The 23,187-nt window shown below is 44.3% G+C and overlaps 2 protein-coding genes across 3 annotated transcripts in view; one reads left to right on the top strand and one right to left on the bottom strand.

The window, feature by feature from the left end:
• Positions 1–18,743, bottom strand: part of LOC146205064 (uncharacterized) — a 120,698-nt gene extending 101,955 nt beyond the window's left edge. The window contains exon 1 of the mRNA XM_084589749.1: positions 18,564–18,743. The gene's annotated coding sequence lies outside the window, so the exon portion shown is untranslated. The remainder of the gene's footprint in view (positions 1–18,563) is intronic.
• A 191-nt stretch (positions 18,744–18,934) lies between these two features.
• Positions 18,935–23,187, top strand: part of Vap33 (VAMP-associated protein 33kDa) — a 51,858-nt gene continuing 47,605 nt past the window's right edge. For both annotated transcript variants that reach the window (XM_084589755.1, XM_084589754.1), the window contains exon 1: positions 18,935–19,174. In XM_084589755.1, the coding sequence (XP_084445881.1) occupies positions 19,123–19,174 (52 nt within the window). In that variant the 5' untranslated portion in view covers positions 18,935–19,122. The remainder of the gene's footprint in view (positions 19,175–23,187) is intronic.

The following is a 23,187-nucleotide window of genomic DNA, read 5'->3' as shown; positions in this document are numbered from 1 at the left end:
CTTTCCAAGGAAAAGGTGCAAGATGAGCGAGGAAGAGGGCATGACTAGCCGCACGTTTCTAAAAATGATCTCTAAACAAAAAATTAAGCAGCGCTTTAGCTCAATTAACATATGCAGAAGCAATGTTTATAGCACTCGTTTAGCTCTGCTTTCCCCATGGGTGGATGAAGCAGGCTCTAGCTTTTCGGAGCAGGCATGGCAGCAGCAAAAGTTTTACTTTGGAGCAGCTTTGGAACAGCAAAAGTCAAGTCTTATTTTGCAGGTGCTTTGGAACAGCAAAAGTCCAATTTCAGAGCATGTTTGGTGCAATTTATGAATTCTGAAGCACTTTGGAGCAGGCTGACGGCGTTAAATGCTACTAAGCGCATTTTCTCCTCAAACCTAAACAAAGCTCTATTTAACTTGGCCTCCAATAGAGCAAAAAAGTGTTCAAATTAGCCTAAAGTTCGAATTATTAAATAAAATCGAACAAAATGCCGATAACTGTTTGTGTTTAAAAATTTTACCTGCATGAAAGCTGTCTGCATTTGAGATGAAACGCAAGTAAAAACAACAATTATTCCTAGTTTCGTCATAAAAGCCCCCTACCCTTTCGCGTGGCTACTCGGTTGTATTGATACCTCTGCACAAAGCGGCCCCTTTGCATTTTGTAGATGCTTCGCTACACTGTCGCATGGTGAAGCACAGCGGCGAAGCAAGCAGTGCACTGAAACTGCGCATAATCAGCTGGAAGCAGAATGTGAACGCACACCCGGGTCGTATACGTTATGCGTTACAATGTGATGCCATCAAAAAAAAAAAAAAACAAGAAAATAACGGTCACACCCCAAGCAGCTTCCAATGTGCGCACCCAATGGCAGCTGTGGGTTGACATAGAGTCAAAGCAAATATAAAACTATACGATTGAGCTTTATGTCGAAAATAGCGAACTTCCGATCGTCGTTATACCTGCCACAGCGCACACAATGTGCACGGGCACAATGGTTACATGCAATTCAAGTTCGGGGAGGGCGACCGCTGGCAGAGAGTGCAGTACCTCAATGTGTCGCCGGACGCCGGTGCGTTTGCCGCGCGCCACCCGTCGTTGACATCTACCCTATTAGACGCAGGCGAAGAGCTGTGATCAGCTGTCACACCGTGGCTAATCACACTCGCTTTTCCACGCATGTCCCCTTTAAATGGACATCGGCCACGACAGCGCTCCTAGATCAAATTATCTAAACCTCCAAAATACCGAGGGTCGAAACAAAATGAATTTATTTTAGTTGCATAGAAATTTATTCTGTAACCTATTTGAATTTATGAGTGGAATGAATCCAAACATTTTTGCTAGAGTTCATGAAAGACAAATAGACAAATGACAGCTACAGCAAACAGTAGTGGAATCGATTAGCTGCTATTAATTTCAATTCAGAAAAGCTCATGCCACCTGCCTTTCGCGAAAGCCATGGCGATAACAGCTTTATGACAAACACCTTGAGTGAACCGTCATGGATACGGCTGTTGCTCAACCGACGATAATAATCGGCTAAATGTGGCGCTGTATACTAGTGATGGTCAATTATTAAACTGCCGTTCTGGCACAGCTTGGTGCAACAGGTCAGATTGGCACACCGTCATGGATACGGCTATTGCCCAACCCACGATAATAATCGGCTAAATTTGGCGCTGTATACTTGCGATGGTCAATTATAGTGTAAATTGCCGTTCTGGCGCAGCTTGGTGCAACAGGTCAGATGATTGGCACAGAATGGCGCAATTGGCACAGCACTTCTACCAGTTTCCCACATCTCTTTCCATGTTTACCAAATTATTGGAACGTGCTTTAGTCATTTATTAGGTAGAAGGGGGCCTAATTACAGTCTTAAGGGAACTTTGTTAGAGATGATGACATCTCAACTACGGTGTGAAAGACACAGTGGCTTAACAGAGTGGTTAGCGAAGCTGATTTCTGCCTCAGGGCGGGTTTTTTTTTAAGGCAGAAGCCCTCCTAGCCCCGTTAGATGAAATTCCATCAGCAATGGCTGTTTGGGCCGACTAACGGTCCCAAAACGATGGCATCGCAATAACTGTCTAGCTGAAAATGCTGCGAGGTGGATGATGGTATGCACAACTTTATATGCGAGGTGGATGATGATATGCACAACTTTATACCCTTATGTAAAGAGCCCCTCGCCAAAACTGGTGAAGCCCCCTGTACAGTCAGCCCTGAAGGGCCATGAGAAGCCACCTCCTCTCATAGCCTCCGATGTCGTTTCTCAAACGACAGCTCGCGCGGCATAGCTAGCAATATCAAGTTTTTCACATGGCATAGCTAGCGGACCTCCAATCAGTGCAGGTCTTCTAGTCTTTTGTACCAAAATTATCGAGCAACTGCTGATCTACATATTTCTGGGTGACATCATATGATTTTTCATTGCATACAGCGTACACCTGCTAGTGATGTCAGAGGCTAGCTCATGCCAAGAATTCCAACTGATAACAAAGCTACCTTTACAAGTTTCTTTACAAGGCCTTTACAGAGTATAATTTGTTCGTTCCATGTAGCTTGCCATTTACCTCTAAATTTATTGTGTACTAGCTTTAAACAATCCCTATGTGGCATGCTCATTTGTCTAATTTGAGCAAATCGGGCTTGTGCAGCACATACATCCGCTTTCTCATTTCCCTCAATCCCAACATGGCTCAGTTCAGTTCAGTTGTTCAGTCGTGTCCAACTCTTCGTGACCCTATGGACCATATCATGCCACGCTTTACGTTCTGTCACTATCTTCCTAACATCACATAACTTCATCTGTAGCGCCTCGAGGCTGCCATCTAATCATCGCGTTCACTGCCTGCCCCTTCGCCGGTAACCTTCAACCTTTCCCAACATCAAAGCTTTCTCCAGCGACTTCTCTCTTCTCATCAGATGACCAAAGTAGCTAAGCTTTAACTTTAGAATTTGACCCTCCAATGAGCAGTCAGGGTTTATGGTCGACAATCTTCAGGCAGTCCAAGGAACTCTCAAGAGTCTCCGCCAGCACAATTCGAATGCGTCAATTCTTCAGCGGTCAGCCTTTTTCACAGTCCAACTCTCGCATCCATACATCACAACTAGAAAGACCATAGCACGAGTTATACGGATCTTGGTTGGCAGACTAGTGTCTCTGCTCTTTACTAGGCGGTCAAGGCTAGCCATTGCTCTCTTTCCCAGAAGCAGGCGTCTCCTAATTTCATGGCTGCAGTCTCCATCCGGGGTAATCTTGGAGCCCAAGAAGAGAAAATGTGTCACAGCTTCCACTTCTTGTCCACTGATGCTCCAGGACTTGATAGGGCAAGACGCCATGATCTTTTGTCTTTTTAATGTTCAGTTTAAGCCCAAAATTGTCACTCTCGTTTTGTACGCACATCAGAAGTCTCTTGAGTTCCACTTCACTTTCTGCCATTAAATTGGTATCATCCGCATATCTAAGGTTGTTGATACGTTTCCCAGCAATCTTCACTCCAGCTGAAGACTCATCCAAACCGGCCTTCCTCATGGTGCACTCTGCATATAGGTTAAATAGGCAGGACGACAGTATGCAGCCTTGTCTCACTCCTTTCTCAATCGGAAACCAATCAGTAAGACCATGCCCAGTTCTGACTGTGGCCTCTTGTCCTTCATACAGGTTCCTGAGGAGACAGATGAGGTGAATTGGAACTCCCATTTCTTAGAGAGCTTGCCACAATCTGTTGTGATCTAAGCAGTTAAACGCTCTCGCATAATCAATAAAGCAGAAGTAGATGGGCTTCTGGAACTCTCTTGCTTTTTCCATGATCCAGCGAAGGTTGGCAATCTGGTCTCTAGTTCCTCTTCCCTTGCGAAACCCAGCTTGCATGTCCGGAAGCTCCCGATTCATATACTGCTGCAGCCTACCTTCGAGGATTTTCAACATCACCTTGCTAGCATGCGAAATAAGCGCGATCGTGCGGTAGTTGGAACAATCTTTGGCACTGCCTTTCTTTGGAATGGGGATGTAAACTGACCCCCCTCCAATCCTGTGGCCACTGCATGGTTGTCCAAATTTGCTGACATAAGTTAAACAGAACGTTAACAGCGTCATCATTAAGGTTTTGAAGCAACTCAACTTGAACGCCATCAATTCTGCTAGCTAGGCTAGCAGAACATGGCTAAGGAGCCAGTAAAGCTTTATGTTGTGTTTTTGAGGTGTGATTTTACCTATGTTATGTATTATGGTTCCTAAAAAAGGTTCTTGAGCATTTTTGTGTTGTATGGCTGTTAGTAGGCTCGAAGAATCTGTGTAGATTACACTGGTTTTGATTTTCTTCCTGGCTATCTCCTCTACAGCGCCACATACGGCTTAACACTCGGCAGTGAAAACCGAGGCGCACTCCGACAGTCGTACTATTTTTTTACTGACGCCTTGAACAACTGCGCTTCCTACATGCATTTTTTTTTTAGCCGTCTGTATAATATGCAGTGTAAGCATCATATTTTTCTTGGAGTGCAAAGAATTCTTGTAGTATGTGCTCCTGTGGTGCTTTTCTTTTCTGTAGACGTGTCAGTGAGAAGTCACATACTGCAGGGAGGTTTCATCATGACGGCAGAGGATCTTTTTTTTGTGCAAAATTAGGTAAAGCAACATGCGTCACATACATTCGCAGGGTTTTGTGCTAACTGGCGATACTCGCGAGTAAAAGCTACTAAATAGGGTCCCACAGCGGAAATCAAAATAGAGCGAACGTGCTCTGTGGGTTTTTTTTCGAGACACAGCTGAGGTGCTTACACTGCTCGTACTCTAACAAAAAAAAATTGTGTAAAGTACAAATAACTTTTTCAATGCACAAGTCCACCTGTCAAAATGTTGGCTCCGCTTGCGAACTGAGGCTCCCCCTCTACCCTTGTTCAGTGTTTTTTCAAATGAGGGAAAAGGATTTCCTGCCAGAACCCAGCAAACCTTGCACAACAAAAGCATGCAAAAACTCTCGGAGTCGTGCCTGCGTTAGCCGATGAGCTTATACTAGCGTCTTTGACTGTCTTCAGGACAGAGTTGAAAAGAATAAGCCAGCGGGTTAGTTGTGTGTATATAACACACCAAAGCAAGCAAGAAATCACATATAAGCATGGAGAACCCCATACGAATGAGCTGGTCGTCCAGTTTGCCGGGCTGCCTTTGCCATTATGTAGGCTATCGGTGACCACTGTGCTGTATGTGTACAAGATGCGCGGTTCTGCAAGGTTGAATTATGAAAGATTTGCCTTCGAACCGCAAAAAAAAAAAAAAAAAAAACAGGAAACATTACGTGCGTATACATCAGTTTCATCTCAACCTGTCACAAGTGGTAGCTTTTGGAGGGAGCAGTCGTGTATACAGGCAGATCAGCTCATAATTATCAGACGTTTGTCCACTCACAAAAACAATGGCATTTATCAGCGTGCGAATTGACATATTTTGTAGGCACGAATGCGGCTAGACATGTCTGCTTGATGAATTACGTCTAGAGGGGGTTATAGCTCAAAAGAAGCAAGGACATGAAAGGCACACAGGACAAGCACTGTGTTTATACTTCGTCCTTTTTTCATTTGTATTACCAACTGCCTCAAACTGCCACTTCATCCTGAGGGCCAAAAATTGGGCCATATACCTTCATTTTGATGCAGCTGGCACATGATTATGTCCAAAGGATATCGGAGAGACTTTGACTGTGTAGTGTGATGATGACTGTAATTTTGTTGATCGACTTATCCTGCCTCAGGAAGATTACGCTTCGGTGCATCACTTTGTTCTTGATGTGAATAGACTAGTCAATAAAGCACGCTACAAATTACGCTTGCCGGGCTGTATTGTCCAAGCTCCCTGCATATTGTGTGAAAATTCATTTACAAAGGGGCGGTGGTCTTCTGCTGGGCTAGCTTCACCTATATTCCAGAACAACATTCTGTGGCTCTACACCTAAGGATAGGTAGGAGGGCGAAAGTCATTGGCCTCGCTCGCTGTCCCGTGGAGGATGGGTTACCTCAGTCGTCCTGGTGTGTCTCCTCTCCACGTCCTTGTCCTTTTTTGACTGGTGCTCCTCCTCATTCAACTCGCTCTGTCACCTCAGCCTACCCCTTCTCCGAACAATACATCCCATGGCAGTGTGACAAAGGCATGTCTCCCTTCGCCTGCCTACCTTCAGCTGCAGAGGCACGAAAACCTGCTAGCCAGTATTTAGAGTCCGCACAGGCGCGTGAGGCATCTGCAGACCCACCTTGGCACACTTTCGTGCTGTATGTTATTCTGGGACAAAAGGAAGCCGGTAAAACCTGACCACGTCTTCTGGCTTGAGAAGTACAGGCAGAGAGACCACATGTCATTTCTGAAAGCCTGGAATGCGCTTTCGCTGCCCCTAATTATTCTCCAGCAATTTGCCACCGCAATGATCAAGGAAACGTCATTAGTAAAAAGCTCTTGAAGCGAACATCTCCATTTTCGCTGGAATGGCGAGCAAGAATGGGAGCCGGAAAGTGCTCGAGCATGCGCATAACAAAGATAGGAAATGGTCAATATGACAACAACTTTTTCCAAAAAAAAAGCGAAGTGACCCAAAAATCTTGCAACTGCAGTCCGAGAAGCAGCATTCACTACGTGCTTTGCTGCGCAATTTTCTTGCACACTACAGCTATATCGCTAGATTGTTACATCAAACGCACACACACAAGCATGCACACATAAAAAAGCTCGTTTCACGACCTCAGTGCAGTACAAAAGAAGAGAATAACTCCACTGGAAAAAGTGCGTGCCTTATTTTGGCGAGGCGGAGCGTAGAAACGAGAAAACACAGCATGCATGCTAGCCTACAGAACAAACTGCTCGGAGCACTAAACACCGCAACCGTGGATGCCAGGAAAAGGGAGGGGAGGAGATTGAATATCTTCCTTGGTAATGCACGTGGGGCGACACTACGTGGAATTATCTGGCAAGGAGCAGATGGGGCGGGCTGCACTGCGCGGAACTGTCTGACAAGGAGAAGATGGGGCATTGAGATTATTAGCTCGAAATACACTCAATGGCTCACCATCGTTCGCTCACGGGTGCACGCACTACCCTGTGGCTACAAGAACTTTGTAAGATTTTTCTGGGTTACACCGAAGCACCTTGTAGGCCACGAGCACTACAATGAGAAGACCAAGGTGGCATTATATAGTAGAGGAATACAACACATATTGCCACACGATATCCAAAGCTTAGAGTAGCCCAACAGTCGATCACACAAGATGAGAGTTATTATGCCTGTCTCAAGCATTGTAAAACAAATCAACTAAATTTATTCATGAAAAGAAGGCCAGGAATCTTGAAGCCACGACCTACCGCAATAAATCGCACCCATTGTTTGCTATGCTATGCCCCCGTCTTCGTGCCAAGCCATGTGCAGGAACTGAGTGCAACATCAAAATAGTGTCGAAGAGCCGCATTCCCTCCTGCTTCCAACCGTGGATGCCAGGAAAAGGGAGGGGAGGAGATTGAATATCTTCCTTGGTAATGCACGTGGGGCGACACTACGTGGAATTATCTGGCAAGGAGCAGATGGGGCGGGCTGCACTGCGCGGAACTGTCTGACAAGGAGAAGATGGGGCATTGAGATTATTAGCTCGAAATACACTCAATGGCTCACCATCGTTCGCTCACGGGTGCACGCACTACCCTGTGGCTACAAGAACTTTGTAAGATTTTTCTGGGTTACACCGAAGCACCTTGTAGGCCACGAGCACTACAATGAGAAGACCAAGGTGGCATTATATAGTAGAGGAATACAACACATATTGCCACACGATATCCAAAGCTTAGAGTAGCCCAACAGTCGATCACACAAGATGAGAGTTATTATGCCTGTCTCAAGCATTGTAAAACAAATCAACTAAATTTATTCATGAAAAGAAGGCCAGGAATCTTGAAGCCACGACCTACCGCAATAAATCGCACCCATTGTTTGCTATGCTATGCCCCCGTCTTCGTGCCAAGCCATGTGCAGGAACTGAGTGCAACATCAAAATAGTGTCGAAGAGCCGCATTCCCTCCTGCTTCCAACGACACCCCCCCGATCATCTTATCGCATATTGCTGTCGTGACAACGCCACGCTGCGATTGGCAGGAATCATCACTTTGATGTGCAGTATCCACACGCGCTGTGAGAAAGCGCTCGGAAAGAGTCTAGGGAATAGTTGTATGTGCGGTCTCCTCTCAAAGCGCCCTTTCTGTATTGTTGTCCACCCATCCGCCCTCATTATTCCAAGGCCGCATAATCAGCATGATATTCTTGGCGCGAGTCAGGTGTATCTGACCGCTAGCCAAAACAGATGTACTAGTGCCCCCAAAATAAAACGGAGCACAGGCGTGTGGAAAAAGTACTCTTCTTCATCGGGGCTGCCGATGAGGTGAACACAAAGGGTGTCAAGATGAACATCCGGGTGTCCCACACGCACCCATGACATACACATGCGCATCCGCTTGTAGGGCGCACCACGAAACAAAATATTGTTCATTCGTGTGCTCAGTTTTATTTTGAGGGCACTAGTACATTAAAACATACACATCACTTGGTTGGATAGAAATAATTGATGTGTCCCCATCTCAAGCAAGATAATTTCGCTCTTCTCCACTTTTGTAGGAAAAAGATACATGGAAAAACAATTTCCGGATATACACATTACTCTTACTTGACATTCGTCACAACATATTTTCCGAATCAGGTCAGCCGTCGCAGTCAGAGAAGACAATGCATGCATGTCAACATGGAACACGAATGTAGCACGTCAAGCGTTACACGGCAAACACTCCCACATAATGACAGCTCTGCTTGCTTAGGGACTACAGCGTGAGACATCACTGCTTCCAAGCAATTTATTTAGTCAGGACATTGCGAAGGACATTCAAAACGACATCCATTCCTCTATGGCTCCAGTGGACGCAGTCTGTGGCCGGTCTGCGTTGACCCTCCCGAAAAAAAAAAAAATAATAATAATAAGGTTGTTATTATATATCAGAACACTGCAAAAAACATGGACAACAACCTGACTTCAATAGCATATGCATACACACAACAAAAAATCAGGACAGACCCATCCTGATAATTATTTCCTTATTAAAGGCAGGCATTGTTCCAGTGCCTAGTGCACAGAACACAAAGTTATCATCTGGGGAACAAGGATGCCTATCACTTCCATCGCAAGATTTGCTCTCAGCGCTTTTTCAACACTTCGATCAATAAAAAGTCACCAGAGGCAAGGCTTTTTTCATCACTAGTTTAAAAAGCGATTTTAACATTTTGCATCTGCAGTGTGAATGCATTCTTCCAGAAAAAGAGGAGAAAATCATTTTCACCGAGTATAGAACAAACTCGGCATTGACAAGCACACTTCTCATGCCACAGTTATGTAATGCATATTAAAAATTCGTCTCGACGTTCACGACTCAAAGTATATCTCTTTAAAACACAAAACTAGTCATAATTAAGGTTTTACTCGTGTAATGAACCCAGTTTTCTAGCAGAAAAGTTTGAAATAAATTGAGGGGGGGCTTCAATACGAGACAGAAAAACTTCCACCCAACATTTTTGCGAGTCAAAATTTCATATATGTCTGCTCGTCTGCCTGCCCACCCGTCCATGCGTACGCAAATACATCAACAAAACTGCGCGGTCAGCCGCGTTTGTGTCGCCGATGTTCAGCATCATTCGCTTCCAAGTTGTTTTCTGCATCACGACAAGATCCAATGATTTGGTCGATGGCGATAATCAATCATGGGGACATGAAGGTTACAGCGGAGGCCGGTTACAGTGTGTGTAATGCGACGTTAGATATGATTTGATAGAGATTGGCCATTTACGCTCTCGATCTCAAGTTCGAAAAACCTCTTGAGGGGCTCGAGGTCCTCCTTCCTCCATAGCATTTCACCTCTCCGAACCCCGAGCTCTCGCCGACATTTTGGGCGCACAAGGCGCACAGCAGTGCGCTGAGTAAGGTATCCCCACTTCTACCAAGGGCGCACAGCCAAGTTTGCCGAGCTTGCCTCACCCACAGGCACGCTCGTCCAAATACGGCGTGATGTTATCAGTGAGCTGCTATGGTCCGCGTTGCGGACAGAGCAAAACTGCGGTAATAAAATCTAGCACATAAACATCAAGACAAAAGTGGGTTCTATGCTAGTAAGTAAACTATGCGAGTAAGTACGGTATGTGCTTGAAGATAACTAACACTGCAAATGGGACGAAGAATGCAAAGGAAGGCTTACCTTCTAGGGCCAAGCACGCAACCAACGAAGCTTGTTTCGCTTCTCTGAGGTGCGCCCCTTGCTTCCTCGATTTTCTAAAAGCCGGTCGTCGACTCCCCGTCATAGTGATTCAAGGCAGGCGACGATACTCTCCGCATCTAGCACTGGCATTCACCTCACAAACGGCAATACAAATAGCAACAAGCAAAACGTTTCACTTTGGCTTCACAGCACAAAAGTAGTTATACCGCGGATAGATAGCTGCCTTTAATAGTTTGAAGGAGCGTAGTCACGCGCGCCTCTACTGGCAATTGAATGAGCTCAATGTTTTGCTGCTTTAACCTAGATGGCGCTAGAAGTAAAAAAAACCTTTAATGAGCATTTACAGGTGCAAATACTAATTATCACCATGGTTTGTGCATGTTATTCGAACTTTACTTTACAGTAATACAATATTAAAAGGAAGTCGACTCAAACAAGCCTCACATTATTGAGTATGGCAGCCTTTTCGATTAAATGTCGTGTAGGAAAAATAGATTGAATTCTAAGGCTCAGTATAATATAATCGTGCTAATTGTATAAAGTGCAATTTACGTTTACTGGCACAAGAACTACTATTCTAGTTTTGCCATGCCTAATTCCTAGGCTGTAGAATGAGCAATTTTTCTGGTCAAGCTATGCGATGTGAGGCAGTATTACGGAAATCTTCAAATTGGAAAGGCAATAAAAAACGAACAGGAACTTCGAAGAAACTTCGCACACTGCACTAGCATAATGTGTGCTCTAAGTAGTAAAAATTGTGCTGCTGTGCACCTTGATCAAGAGCAGATATTTGTGCCCAAAATAGCCAAATTTTGCAGTGTTTAAAAGACTGCCAATCAAATACTGATTAAATTAAAACAGTTACACCTTATTAAGCACAAGATATACCCATTCTATATGTAAGCCAAAGGAAACTGTCCTAAGTGCAGTAGTTTCTTCAGAAAAGCAATCCGAAGTAGGGTACATCAACGATGCTACCGAATCCGTCATCTGCAATACCACCTCTTACGCAGTTGATAACGCTGGCACACTAAAGCAGCGTGCATCATTTTTCGAATGATGCCTATATTGTGATGTTCGAAAAAGATAAACGCACAGAATGCTTGCGCAAACATTGCCTAAAATGGCACATTCGCGCTAGCTGAGTAGGACCACCGTCTTAAACCGAAAAACCCCGACAAAGGCACGCCGAAAGCATTTCAAAAGGTTCGCTTTAAACTGAAAATGGTCAGTACCTTTTCATGCACACCGTGAACTCTCGAAGACAGGAGAACATTACAACAGTGTTGAATCCAGGGGCATGATGTGGGACAGTGAGATCGTTGGTTTAAGCACACCAGTTGAGGGTTTTGAGGCATTGTTCATGGCCTCACGAATGGGGAAAGAATGGCAGCCCTGCTTCCCGACCCTCATAAGCATATCAAGCGTCCGAGGAGGGGCGCCTGCAGCAAGGCAGGCACTTCGAGGGGCAGAGGACAGACCAGAGCATTTCCAGCGCAAGTGCTTCCAGGCAATCGCGAAGACCAAAACCCCCCAGTTTCTTGCCATGTGACACTTCTCAGACACAAGCCGAGAGAAGCACATTTATTTTTTAAGTGATTTGGTTTGTGCAAAAATTTGATCGTAATAAATAATATTTCAGTTACTCCTTTGTCTAATGTGTGAATTTAAGTTTTACATATGCGTTTTGTCATAACGCTAATTTTCATCACAATAGCATTTTCTTCCAGGAGCTTAGCTGTATATATGACCGACTATACATTAAATAAAAGTGCATAAAACAACATGCAAGAAAAAAAAATATGAAATGAACACTACATCACTTTTAACTGCAGACGGATGCCTCTAATCTCGCCGAAAAAAAAAAAAAACGATAATTCTTCAGCAAAAAATATTAACCGAAAAAAAAAAAAAAAGGAAGTTGTGTTTGCAAATAAACACTGCAATTCATTCCATTCTGTCAATTCGGAAACAACCAAATTCTTAATTTTTTTCTGGAGCTTACTGCAAGATATAATTCTCCCCATCAATGCTAACCACTGCCAACTAGGCACATGAAGCACCAATCAGAACCGTATATCCCTGTCAAGCATGCAAATTAAGTTTATTATGGGAAGTGTCACTGTGCACTTTGGCAAGGTCAAACGGTGCAAGCGTGCATTCCATCATGAGTGCACTCACGAACACACTACACAATTTCTGTATTGAAGAGGCAATACAGGAGACTCAAAATCATGTACACCACTCACGTCACAACAGACAATGATACTTTTCATACTGTTTGTGTTCATTGCCATCAGGTGGGATGGACACGTGCTGACCATGCCGATCGTGTTATGAAATGAATGTGCAGTGGTATCGACTCTTCCAATCACTGCAAACTTGTCATTCCTACCGAACTGCTTTCTGGCTTACTACATTGGAGGTGTAGCCCAGACATCAGTACACCACTGCCGAGTGTTCTCACTTGTTGCCGCTGACGCACAACATTTGGCGCACCATTCAAGTATTTTTTTTTTTTTTTTTTTTTTAAATTTAGTTGTGTTTGAGATTTTTTGATGTCTTCCTTAGCTGGGCTTAAATTATGTCACTTTCTAAGCAGCTCTCATCCATTCCCCCTTCAAGCAGGGAAAAAGCCTTTGCAATAAAAAGATACCAGCCCCATTTTGTGTTGCTTCTGCTTAAAATGAAGAGCCTTAAAGAGAATGGAACAAAAATTACATTCTTGCGTTGTATTCCGCACTACACCAATAGAGAAAAAGGCCACCTGAATACAGAAAACATAATGGACACTACGAACAGAAAGAATGATGGGGTTTTCAAAAAGATATGGGTCATAGAACATGGTTAAAAAGTAACTGCTTGATTTTTAAAGTAAAGCAAAGACTTTAGAATCTAACTGGTGTGAGAATGGTAAAAGCAATAGTTGTGAGCTGACATACACAAAAAGACGCCATATTTTTGGCAGCAAATCCAGCACTTTCCTTGGTCTTTATCGCTATTTACTGCCTCCAAGATTGCCAATACATTCTAATTCTCGGGAATTTAGAACTCCCATGAGCATGAGGATTCCACAATTTTGATTCATTTTGAATGAAAATTTTTACTTATGAGTCACCTGGGCTAACTCGCTCATCTCAGTCTGACGAACTTACCTGGGCTCCCTCATTTCGATTCATCACACATCTGAACTTACTCATTTCGAAGTAGAACTCATGCGAGCTCTCATTTAGACTGACCTATGCCTATTCACTCACCTCTTCTCATTTGGATTTATTCGCCCACCTCAATTCATGGCTCACTTTGACGTTGGTTGAAGCTTACACACAACAGAAAGCTGAACTGCGTTTACATCCAACAATCCAAGTTCTTTAAAAACGCCAGTAAATATCGTGGCTTTTACGGTGTGTGTGTGCGTGCGTGTGCGCGTGCACAAGCTGCACACGAGCCGTGCATTACGATCTGGAATGGCTGCACGTACGTTTGTACAGCAGTGCAGTTAGCACTCAACATCCACAAGGAGATTCCACGGGATCTCCAACACAGTCGGCGAACTGACTGAAGCGCCTAACTTCCCAATATGAGCACCTCTCGCTGACACATGCGGGTCGCGCTATGCTGCGCCAGGTAGAAATCACCCCTCTGAGGGCGACTTCTACATATATACCTCCCGCATGAGCAGAGATTCAGTCTTCGTATACCTCAGTTTCCCAAACGTATGCATCCAGAGTATCATACACAGCGCAGAGCCGACCGAGCCCGGCAACTCCAGAAACGTTTTACCGGTTGGCCCGACGTTACATACACCGATGTCTCTCATCACCCCCTTCGACCCGCTATGGTTGCAGTTGCATTGGCACCGCACTGAAACTAGCACAATGCTTGCAGCGTCCTCCACCGCAGAAGAGGTTGCAATCGCGTTAGCTCTGACTGACCCCTCCACCAAAGTAGTTGTTAGCGATTCTCAACATCATCATCATCAGCTTGACTATACCCACGGCGGGGCGAAGGCCTCTCCCACATTTCTCCACTTAACCCGGTTCTGTGCTAGCTGCATCCACTTGACCCCTGCGAACTTCTTAACCTCATCCGCCCACCTAACTTTCTGCCGCCCCCTGCTACGCTTTCCTTCCCTTGGAATCCAGTTTGTTACCCTAAGCGACCATCGGTTATCCTCTCTTCACACTACATGTCCTGCCCATGCCCATTTCTTCTTCTTAATTTCCACTAGAATGTCGGTAACCTGAGTTATTTCTCTGACCCACTCTGCACGCTTCCTATCTCTTAATGTTGCCCCTACCATTTTTCATTCCATAGCCCTCTGAGTTGTCCTCAACTTAAGTAGAACTCTCTTGGTTAGCCTCCACGTTTCAGCCCCATAGGTGAGTACAGGTAAGATGCAACTGTTATATACTTTCCTCTTTAGCGATACCGGTAAGCTGCTAGTCATAATCTGTGAGTGCTTTCCAAATGCGCTTCATTCCAATCTTATTCTTCTTGTTATTTCCTTTTCATGGTCCGGATCTGCGGTTACTACCTGTCCTAAGTAGACATATTCGCCTACTACTTCCAGTACTTCGCTACCTAATGTAAACTGCTGTTCCTTTCCGAGGCTGTTGAACATTACCTTAGTCTTCTGCATATTGATTTTCAAGCCTACCTTTCTACTTTTAATGTCTAGGTCACGAATCATTATTTGCAGTTCATCCCCCGAGTTGCTTAGCAAGGCAATGTCATCAGCAAATCGCAGATTACTGAGGTATTCTCCATCTACCCTTATCCCTAACTGCTCCCATTCCAAGTCTCTGAATACGTCTTCTAAGCAAGCTGTGAATAGTACTGGGGAGATTGTGTCTCCTGATTCTCAACAAGCAATTCGTAACTTCGATGCAGGTCACATATCCCAACAGGCACACAATATCCTCTGATCTCTCCCCTTACAGTCTACACCTCGTCTTCTCATACGGACCCCAGCCCATGAGGCGTTCAGCGGATGCTCTAGCCTGAGAACTCAACTACCGGGCGGAGCACCCTCCGCAGCCTGTGACACTCCCCAAGGCACTCATTCACGCCTTGTTATGTACACGGACATCCTCTAGCATTATCAGCTCGAACGGTGTCTATACCCCCCAGCACACCAGGAACTACCCCGGCACAAGGCCGTCCATTAGCACAAAATACAAACAGGAGGAACCTTTCCAAACTCATGGCTATATAGCAACGTGCAAACACTGCTCACAACCGGCCACATTCATTCACATGATGTGGACATGTACACGACACATCGAAGACAATTCAGCTACAGTAGATGCGTGGGAGTCCCTCCTGCATACCACCGAGTTCACCCAGCAGCACCAGCTCATTTTGCGCATACTGGAGGCCGCAGAGTCCAGAGGGATCCCTGCTGACCTCCTCCAAAGCAGTGCAACCAGTCTTTAGGCTGGTTCCCCTATTTTGTGATTAAATAAAGAGCTTATCATCATCATCCCTTCAGAAAGCAGTACTCTAAGTTCATAAAAGAGGATTATTTGTCATCTTTCTCCAGCAGAACTAACTAGCCTGTCTTAGGGACACCTAGAAAACAAGAAGCCAGGGTGCATACGGCATATGAACAGTGATGCTGCCAGCATACTGTATTCTATAGCAATGCTGTTGTCTCTCTCGCGCTCTAATTAAAACATTTTAGAATGTTCTCTAATTAAAAGGATAAGGCAGCTGTGCAGTAAAAGGTGGATTATCTGAGGGTATAATGACACATTGGGTCCCCCTTCATTTTTTTTGTTGTAGCTACGTGGTTACGGAGGCGCCACAGAGGACGCCAAGCACAAACACTTCTCACGCCACCGCTACGCTCGTAGTCTCACCAACACCACACACATAAACAGCACAGATGGCACCAGGAAAAGAGAGCAAGGAAGAATTGCACAGAACGCATAGGCTCATCCAGCATAAGTTTGTCCAGCATTTTCTTTCGCCAGTGGATATTTTCTGCGGATCACTTTTGTTGCAAGGTAGTTTTTCTATCGTTTTCTTCCCCATAACATTTGTATCTATTTGCAAGCTATCTAGTTATTCTCCTCCATGTTGTATCAATACTGCACTGGTACGAGTACCTGAAACTCTTTGCCACCCAGCACTTGTCAAAAAAAATAATGCAGAGACAGGACCAGGAACAAGCAAGAACACACACGAGCGCTAACTTCCAACAGTTCATTACGGAACCCAGGGCAGTAAATATACACGGCGTGGCAATGCATTACGCAGACAGGAGGACCAACAATTATCAATGGTTTCTCAGATAATTAAGTTCTTCTTGCGATAAACCTACAGACAGTTTTGCAATACACGTCACCTAGGCTATCTATGGCTTCAGCTTCGATGATTTCGCGGGTGAGTTTGCTAGGATTTTTCGTGATTACCTTGCATGCCTCAAAGACAGGTTCACAATCTACACAGTGTCTGCAGTGCATATCAAGTTATTACGCATGAGTTGCCATCAGAAGGCAGTATCTGGTTCCTTAACATCAACCTTTTATTTCAGGACGATCAGATTTACTGGAAATATCAGCCACGCGCCAATAAGCCACTGCTCCCGTATGATTCTGCACACTGTAAACTTGTCAAGAGGGGAATTGCAAAATTATGCCTCTCCAATGCCATTAATAAGTCCTGCCCTCAGCTAATGGCAGCAAGTTTTGCTGAACAAGTACAGAGGCTAACTGATGCCGGGTTTCCCATGCATGTCCTTACAAGTATCTCTGAAATCCTTTTAAGGCAGGTCTGTTCACCTCTAGATGTTCCACCTCCTCTTTCCGCAAATAAGCAAACACTTGCTATTATTCCATACATTCACAGCTTGTCCCATCGCTTGAAAAAGATTGGACAAAGGGCCAATGTAAAAGTCGTTTTTTCAGCTCCTGAAAAGCTGCAGAAACTCTGCAAATTCACAAGGCCTGGCCCTGCAAAAAAGGACGGTTGTACTACAAAGCATATGAAAAAGTTCGTTGAATGTAAGGAATCAATTGTGTATAACATTCCATTCACATGCGGAAATATATTGGTCAGAGCGGACGCCTGAACGCCTTCGTTAACATCGCTACAATGTTAAAGAAAAAAGAGGTGGCTTTCTTGATATGCACTGCAGACACTGTGTAGATTGTGAACCTGTCTTTGAGGCATGCAAGGTCATCACGAAAAGCCCTAGCAAACTCACCCGCGAAATGATCGAAGCTGAAGCCATAGATAGCCTAGGTGACATGTGTATTGCAAAACCATCTGTAGGTTTATCGCAAAAAAGAAAATTATTTGAGAAACCATTGATAATTGTTGATCCTCCTGTCTGCGTACTGTGTCTGCACAATGCATTGCCACACCGTGTATATTTACTGCCCTGGGTTCCGTAATAAACTGTTGAAAGTTAGCGCTCGTATGTGTTCTTGCTTATTCCTTGTCCTGTCTCTGCGCTATTTTTGTTAACATGTGTTACCAACAAGCCCAAAGTACCACCTTAATAGAGCCCAGCGCTTCTTTTTGGTTTGATTTGTGGGGTTTAATGTCCAAAAGCAACTCGGGCTATGAGACGCCGTAGTGGAGGTCTCCGGAAATTTCGACCACCTGGGGTTCTTTAATGCGCACTAACATCGCACAGCACACGGGCTTCTTTTATTTGCCTCTACCATTTTTCATACTGCACCTTACTTATCAAGCCTGGTACCATTGCGCCTTTTCAGATTCCTCGAATAACTTGATATTTGTTATATCCCCCGAGCCCGCGATTTTTCGCAACTGTTCCTTTTTGCTTTCTTTGCTATTTCTTCTCGGAGATCCCTCACACACCCTCGCAGGTAGAGCGCCGCATCTTATGTCACTACAAAGCCTTTTAGAACACAGCACTACATTCAAATGATCAGGGTTACCAGGACAGAGACAGCCTAATTGCTGCACAAAGTCCGATAAAAAATTGCGAAGAAAACTACTACCAGCAAACACTTTCTTCTGCATGCGCTGCACACAAAAGAGGACACTCGCTCGAGAGAAACGTTACAGAAAGTTTGTTTCTACCTTGTTTTTTTTTTTTTTCATTGTGGGCAACTAAGGTGATAACAAAAAGTGTGACAAGCCGAAAAGAACGCATCTTGTTATTGCGCATGATCATGCGTTCAAGTAAAACCTTGCAATCGGTGCATTAAACAAAACGAGAAATGATAGCTGCGCATCGACGCTCCCATGGAATAAGACAATAGAGCCACACAGCCCTCCCCACAACGCCAAACTAGCTTGCGAGCTTACCTGAAAAGCGCAGCCGCTTTGAAAATATATAATCCGGCAGCGTCACTATGTGGGAAAGAACTTGCGATGTGTCAGGTTACATAAACGCCGGACGTTCGACAAACGCAGGTTACCAAAACGCAAGGTAAACGCAGTAAACTAACAACGTCGACAACGTGCTGCAAGAAAAACCGCAAAGGCACGCATCGCTGGCGTAGTAATGTTATTAAGCAAAGTTTACTAAAATAATAATATACCTATTTTAGTTTATGAAAAAGTTGTATTCACGGTTATTTTATTTAGAAAATAATTTTTGAATTTAAATATATCGACCAATTGTGCGCTGCCTGTCGCGATCGCTACTAGCGCTGCTAGCGCTACCAAACAACCAGCCGCTCAATCTTTTTCGTAACGTGTCCCGGATTGCGCTGAAATTTTCCTTCTCGACGCATGCGCTTATGTTCATATATCGGACGCTGACGGTCGGATGATCTAGGCCTATTGGGCCGAAGAAACAAGGATAAATAGACATATCGAGACGCATTTCGTTGTCTAGGTCCATCGCAGAGCACAGGAGATCATGAGCAAGCAAGTTCTACAGCTGGAGCCTGACTCCGAGCTCCACTTCAAAGGTACTTACACAGCTCAAGTACGGTTTTCGAACAAGTTTGGCGACATGCGGGGGCCATATTGACGGCCAGCGTCTGCTGTGCAATTCTTAAAATTTTAGTTCATCTTCTGTTTCGCAGATACAGTAATGTATGGACCGCGTCTTAGGGCAATTGTTTGATTGTTTAACGAGCGCTTTTACAATTTTTTGATCGCATGGAAGTAGTTCATTTCTTGCGTGTCGTCTTAACGCCGAAACGGGCGAAACCCTTTACTTGCATTCTTATATTTTGCAGCTTTGATGATCCCTTACAGGGTTGCAGTGTTCGCGTGTGGCACCACTTCCTTAGTTAAGTGCTAGGCGGTTGAAGGGCACTTGCCTTCTTCCGCACTGTGGGAGTGGACTAAAGTTCTGTCGATCTTGCAACCCCCCCCCCCCCCCCCTTCCCCTCCCCCCCTCTGTTTTTTTTTTCTCTCTCATCGTAAACATATTAATTGTAGCTCACGAAAGGTTACTTACTAACCAAGCTTTAGCCAAGCTGGCTTTCATCTTTTCAATAAAGAAAAAAAAAAAAAAAAAGCCACCAGAGCTTTAATGTCGACAGCCCACTAAAATCAGCAATACGCTCTCTTATTCCCGACCGCTTACTATAAATTACGTATTAATGAGAATGACACATTTACGATTATAGATTTGAAAGTAATCTGCAAGGCCCCAAGTTACGGTGTAATTTCAGCCTCTGTATAATGCAACGCCAGCCATGTAGCTGCGTAACATCATTCGCAACCAGCCGTACGTCCCTTTAGTTAGAGGCCTATTCTCGAGCACATTGTCCGATATTTAATTAAATTCGACAGTGTGGAACCTACCTGCCTTCTACTGACTGCTGCGAAACTACTGTGACTTTTTTTTTCTTGTTACATTGCCGGTTGTCGGCATATATGATGAGCATTGACAGCGTTCGCGCCGGCGTGCGAGCTCCCGCTTACTTCCTTCGTTTTTTTTATCTTTGCCCAGTGTAACACCTACCATTTTACTTCGCTGGGAAGGTAATAGTTTACGTAAATTTGTAACGTGTGAATTTCTGTAACCCAGGGCATCATAGTTCACTTTAAACTGCTGATAATAGCATGGCCGGTGCCATGAGTGTTCCTTTTGAGCTTCTTTAATGCGACTTTGATCCGCCTACCTGCATTAATATCTGCGGTACTTGCGAGATTCATTTTGTAAGCAAAATTACCACGTAACGGAACGTTGGTGCACAGTTTCTATTGGGTACTTGTTACTGAACGAATGGTCTGGATCAGCCATTACTGGTCCAGCGCTTGTCATATGCTTGTCATTCGTTCTTTAGCCGTTACTTCTCTAAATTATAAGTGCGCCACGAATTGTCTCATCTGTGCTTCTCGCATACTTCTACCGACCTGGAAACCTTAGTGCATGTGCATTACTCCGCATTCTTGCACGAACATAGGCAGCCTGTAGTCACACCATATTATGCTCATGTGCTCGGATACTGATATTTTAGTCGCAGTGAATAGCGAAATGCTGTTTTAACTTGTATGATTGTGACTTTTGTTAACTTTGGGTTTGTAGCTTTTGATCGTCCTCCGTTCTTTTGCCCTTCTTTGCACCTGTGAAAGTATTGTTTCTATGGAAATATGTTTTTAAAGTCAGTTTTCTTGCACGCATTGATAATACTGTTTACTTGTGAGTGCGAATTCTGCTGTTATTTCGCTTGTTGGCTGGTTTGCCACTTGGTTGCTAGTTTGGTCACAACAGTGCCAGTAATAGTGACATCCCTACTTCATATGAAGCACATATTCTTGCAATGCCACAGTTTGTTTGCTTAATGCTGTTTTAAAATTGTTTTTTTTTTTTTTTTTTTCTTTTTTCAAACAAAGAGGACTGTTTAATACCCTTGTACGGCCCTCAAACTGATGGGTCTGTTGACTCTAAAGCCTTCGTGCACTGCTACTCGGGCAGTCTCAGTAGCCATAGAGTCAGGAGGCCTTCGAACGATGGCAGCATGCACTCTCGGATCTGAAGTGCTCATAGCAGTGCACTGATGAATGAAATTGGAGCAGTAAAATTATGGTACTTAGAATATTCACCTTATTTTGCTGCGGGGAAAAAAAAAAAAAAACAGGTTGGACTTAAAAATTTCACAGCAAGCACTGTGCTATTATTGCCACTGATTCAAAAACAAGACACCAGGTTCCTAAAAGTACTCGAGTGCTATAAAGCTTCTTCAAAACAGGGGAATTGATTTCAAGAATGATTATCATTAGCGTAGCAAATAAATATTGTTTCTAACCCTTGCAAGTGAATCTTGCAGGCTGAATGCTTGCATGCCAGCAAAAATTATTGGTGTGCATATGGTGGCACTACACTGCTTTGCTGTTAGATGGTGAAATGTCTCGGTGGCAGTTGAGTTTGTCGTGGAGCAGCAGCGCATTCTTTGAATGCAGTGATGATTGAGAATCTCAAAGGCCTTTGGAAGTGTCCATGTAACAGGAGCATAAGAGATGTGTGATAAATTCACTCTTCAAACAACTGTGTTGCGACCAAAAATGCCAGACCCTGCATAAATAAAAACCATTAAATTGAAGGCAACAAAATTTAATCGGTAGCTTGGTTCGTGCTAGACAGGCTCTACTGCCAGTCCAGCGACTACTCCATAGTTTGCGTAATTTAGTCCTGCATGTTGATATTTTGGAATGCAGACCTGCAGTCTTAAGGCATGTAGGCCCCATTGTATTCAGTTTCCATTTTCTGTTAACCTGACAACGTATGGTAACTTTCTTACACTTTACATTTGGCACTTGCACAATTGAAGAAATTGCATCACTAAATTGTCTGGCCAAAGGCTTGAATAAACATTCTTCAACTGTGTAAATGCTTACCACATATATGGATGGTGCCTGACTTTGAAATTTTCGGTTTTATAAGCTGGTCATTGAATTGGGAACTGTATATCTTCAGGCTCTGGTTTCGTAAACTGTAAGTGCTGACACATAGTACTCTGCCAGGAATTAACCAGTATTGAAAAATTGTTTTGTGGCAACAAAAGTTGTCACGATGTACAGTGTTCATAATGTTCCCTTTTCCTATGAATTTAGTCCTCTTGATGTGAGTCCAGTTATGGGTTAAAATTTGGAATAACCATTGTGGTCGTGTTGATCCTGTGAAGTGTGGACTTGAGCAGCCTAAAAATTGCCTTATCTAAGTTGGGAAAATTACGTTTTATGAAACATTGGGAGCAGTAGAAAAGGACAGGAGATGAAAGCGTCAGTCACAATGCATTGATACATTGCATGGTGGCTCGACACTCATACTTTGAGATAGTGCATGGGCCCTGCCCTCGAATAGTGATTCCGTCGAGATGGTGTTCATGACACCTTATCAAAACCGGGGCACACATTGGGAGGCACACCAGGTTCACAAACTCGTGGATTTCTGGCTAAGCACCAGTGCATGAAATGGGCATGCCTTGTGCGGTCACTGGTGTTGATTTCCAGTCAGAGACCTGTTGCTACATGCCCATTACCTGTTTTCCTTTTTTGTGAGGTCAGCGGTGCTCCATGTGCAAAGGTCGAACCTTTTTTGTGTGATTGAAGCGAAGTCCTCTTTCAAGTTAAAAATGCTGAACAGACTGAAGTATTGAAGTAACCAACTGAATATGCTATTGAAGTATTTACCTTGGTTCGTTAGATATCAGTCTATAGTGGTGAGTTCTTTGCTTTTTGGATGTCCCAACAGGGGGCACCTGTTAAAGCAGGTGTTTGTGTATTTTGTGCAACACCACGGACCCCGAGCACCCACGCTTAGCCGTGTGTGGCATCGTCGTGTCTAGGGAAAAGGGGATCCTGGTTGTTGAGCTGAGGCAGAGTGTTTGGACCTTTAAGGCCCCTCGGCGAAGGCAACGCACCACTTTGGCCCACGCTTCCCATAGACTGCACCTCCGGGCTGACGCACCTGAGGAAAATCTGCAGTCGCCTCTTCCTGTCCTCCCCTCCATCTTTCACTTTCCTA

This window comes from Amblyomma maculatum, chromosome 1, assembly GCF_055883805.1.
Source record: "Amblyomma maculatum isolate TAMU_Amacu chromosome 1, ASM5588380v1, whole genome shotgun sequence".
Taxonomy (NCBI): domain Eukaryota; kingdom Metazoa; phylum Arthropoda; class Arachnida; order Ixodida; family Ixodidae; genus Amblyomma; species Amblyomma maculatum.
This window is presented reverse-complemented; position numbering and strand designations above follow the sequence as displayed.